The 1,479-nt window shown below is 47.2% G+C and overlaps 1 protein-coding gene across 1 annotated transcript in view; it reads right to left on the bottom strand.

Annotated features, from left to right (window-relative positions):
- Positions 1 to 1,479, bottom strand: part of Znf454 (zinc finger protein 454) — a 124,740-nt gene that overhangs the window by 89,519 nt on the left and 33,742 nt on the right. The window contains 1 exon segment of the mRNA XM_031351756.1: positions 331 to 457. Coding sequence (XP_031207616.1) covers positions 331 to 457 — 127 coding nt within the window.

The following is a 1,479-nucleotide window of genomic DNA, read 5'->3' on the forward strand; positions in this document are numbered from 1 at the left end:
GATCTGACAGAGAGTCTGTTCCCACATCTCTCTCACTTGTGATACATCTCCAGACTTCAACAGAGCTCTGGGGACATCAAGGGGATAGACATATACTAGGAGTGAAGGTAGCATCATAAGTGAGCCCAATTCCAACCCAGTCAGTTGTTCAGGGAACCACAGAGGTGAAGAGTCTCACAGAGGTGAAGCTGAGCCCCGTGCTGTCCAGCTTATCACAGTGGCCCCAGTAAATCCTGCAGAGGTGAAGCTGAGCCCTGTCCTCTGCAGCTTACCTCAAGAGCCCCAACATGATCCCCTAAGGTAAACTCAGCCCCGTGCTGTCCAGCTTACCCAGTGAGACCAGGTTACTGTAGTTCTCTAGCATCACATCCCAATACAAGGCCCTCTGGGCAGAGTCCAGCCAATCCCACTCCTCTTGGGTGAACAGCACAGCCACATCCTTGAAGGTCACCAAGTCCTGTAACACAGAACCCTTCCTTACAAACCAGAGCGTACCCCAGAAAAGCTCAGACTGCCTGTCTCTGCAGCTCTCCTGGATCATCAGCCTGTGGAAAGCTGTTGTTCAGGGACAAACTAGGCATTTCCTCAGCATCTCCTGGTGGCTGAGCTTTGTGCTGCAGACACACTTTGTCTCCAACTTTGGCACCAACTGTAGTGAAGCAGTGAGACTGTATGCTTGCTCACTGTCCCCACATATTCCACTCTCTCCACAGCCCTAATGTAGCTGGTGCAACTTCTCAGCACAACACATATTTCCATGTTTGTGGTGATGGTGGTGCAGATAAACAAATGGCACTGGCAGAAGTGTAAAAGCATACAGCACACAGTATTGTGCAGCGGCTAACGATTGTCACAGCAACCCACATGGATACACTTAATGTCCTCTTTTTTTAAATCATTATTTTAGAGACACTCCAATACCCTCAAGAAATCTTCCCTGTGGAACAGTATGTCACATTTCACCAGCAGCAACCTCACGTGTTTCACATTTCCTGCATCACTGAATTACACTAGGAGGCCAGGCTGAATGGCTGACCCAGACTATCTAGGCTTTCATAAAGACTCTCTCTGTGTTCACATGAAGAACAAACAACTCCAGGATGCACTTCTCTGAATGCACTGAGTCTTTCAATGGAATATGTCCATTGTTTCAGTAAGTCTTGTGTGTGTGTGTGTGTGTGTGCTGCATAAGACTGAACCCAGAGCTGTATACATGTCACTCAAGTATTCTATCACAAAACTATGCCCCAAGCAAGTAGAAGTACCATTATATTATATATTCCTCTTAACAAAAAAGTTACATGTTATCTTTAAAAGACTTCAATAAATAGGTGGAGTCTAAGCCGGGTGGCGGTGGTGCACTCCTTTAAACCCAGCACTTGGGAGGAAGAGGCAGGCAGATTTCTCAGTTTGAGGCTAGCCTGGTCTACAGAATGAGTTCCAGGACAGCCAGGGCTACACAGAGAAACCCTGTTTCAA

This window comes from Mastomys coucha, unplaced genomic scaffold (assembly GCF_008632895.1).
Source record: "Mastomys coucha isolate ucsf_1 unplaced genomic scaffold, UCSF_Mcou_1 pScaffold5, whole genome shotgun sequence".
Taxonomy (NCBI): Eukaryota; Metazoa; Chordata; class Mammalia; order Rodentia; family Muridae; genus Mastomys; species Mastomys coucha.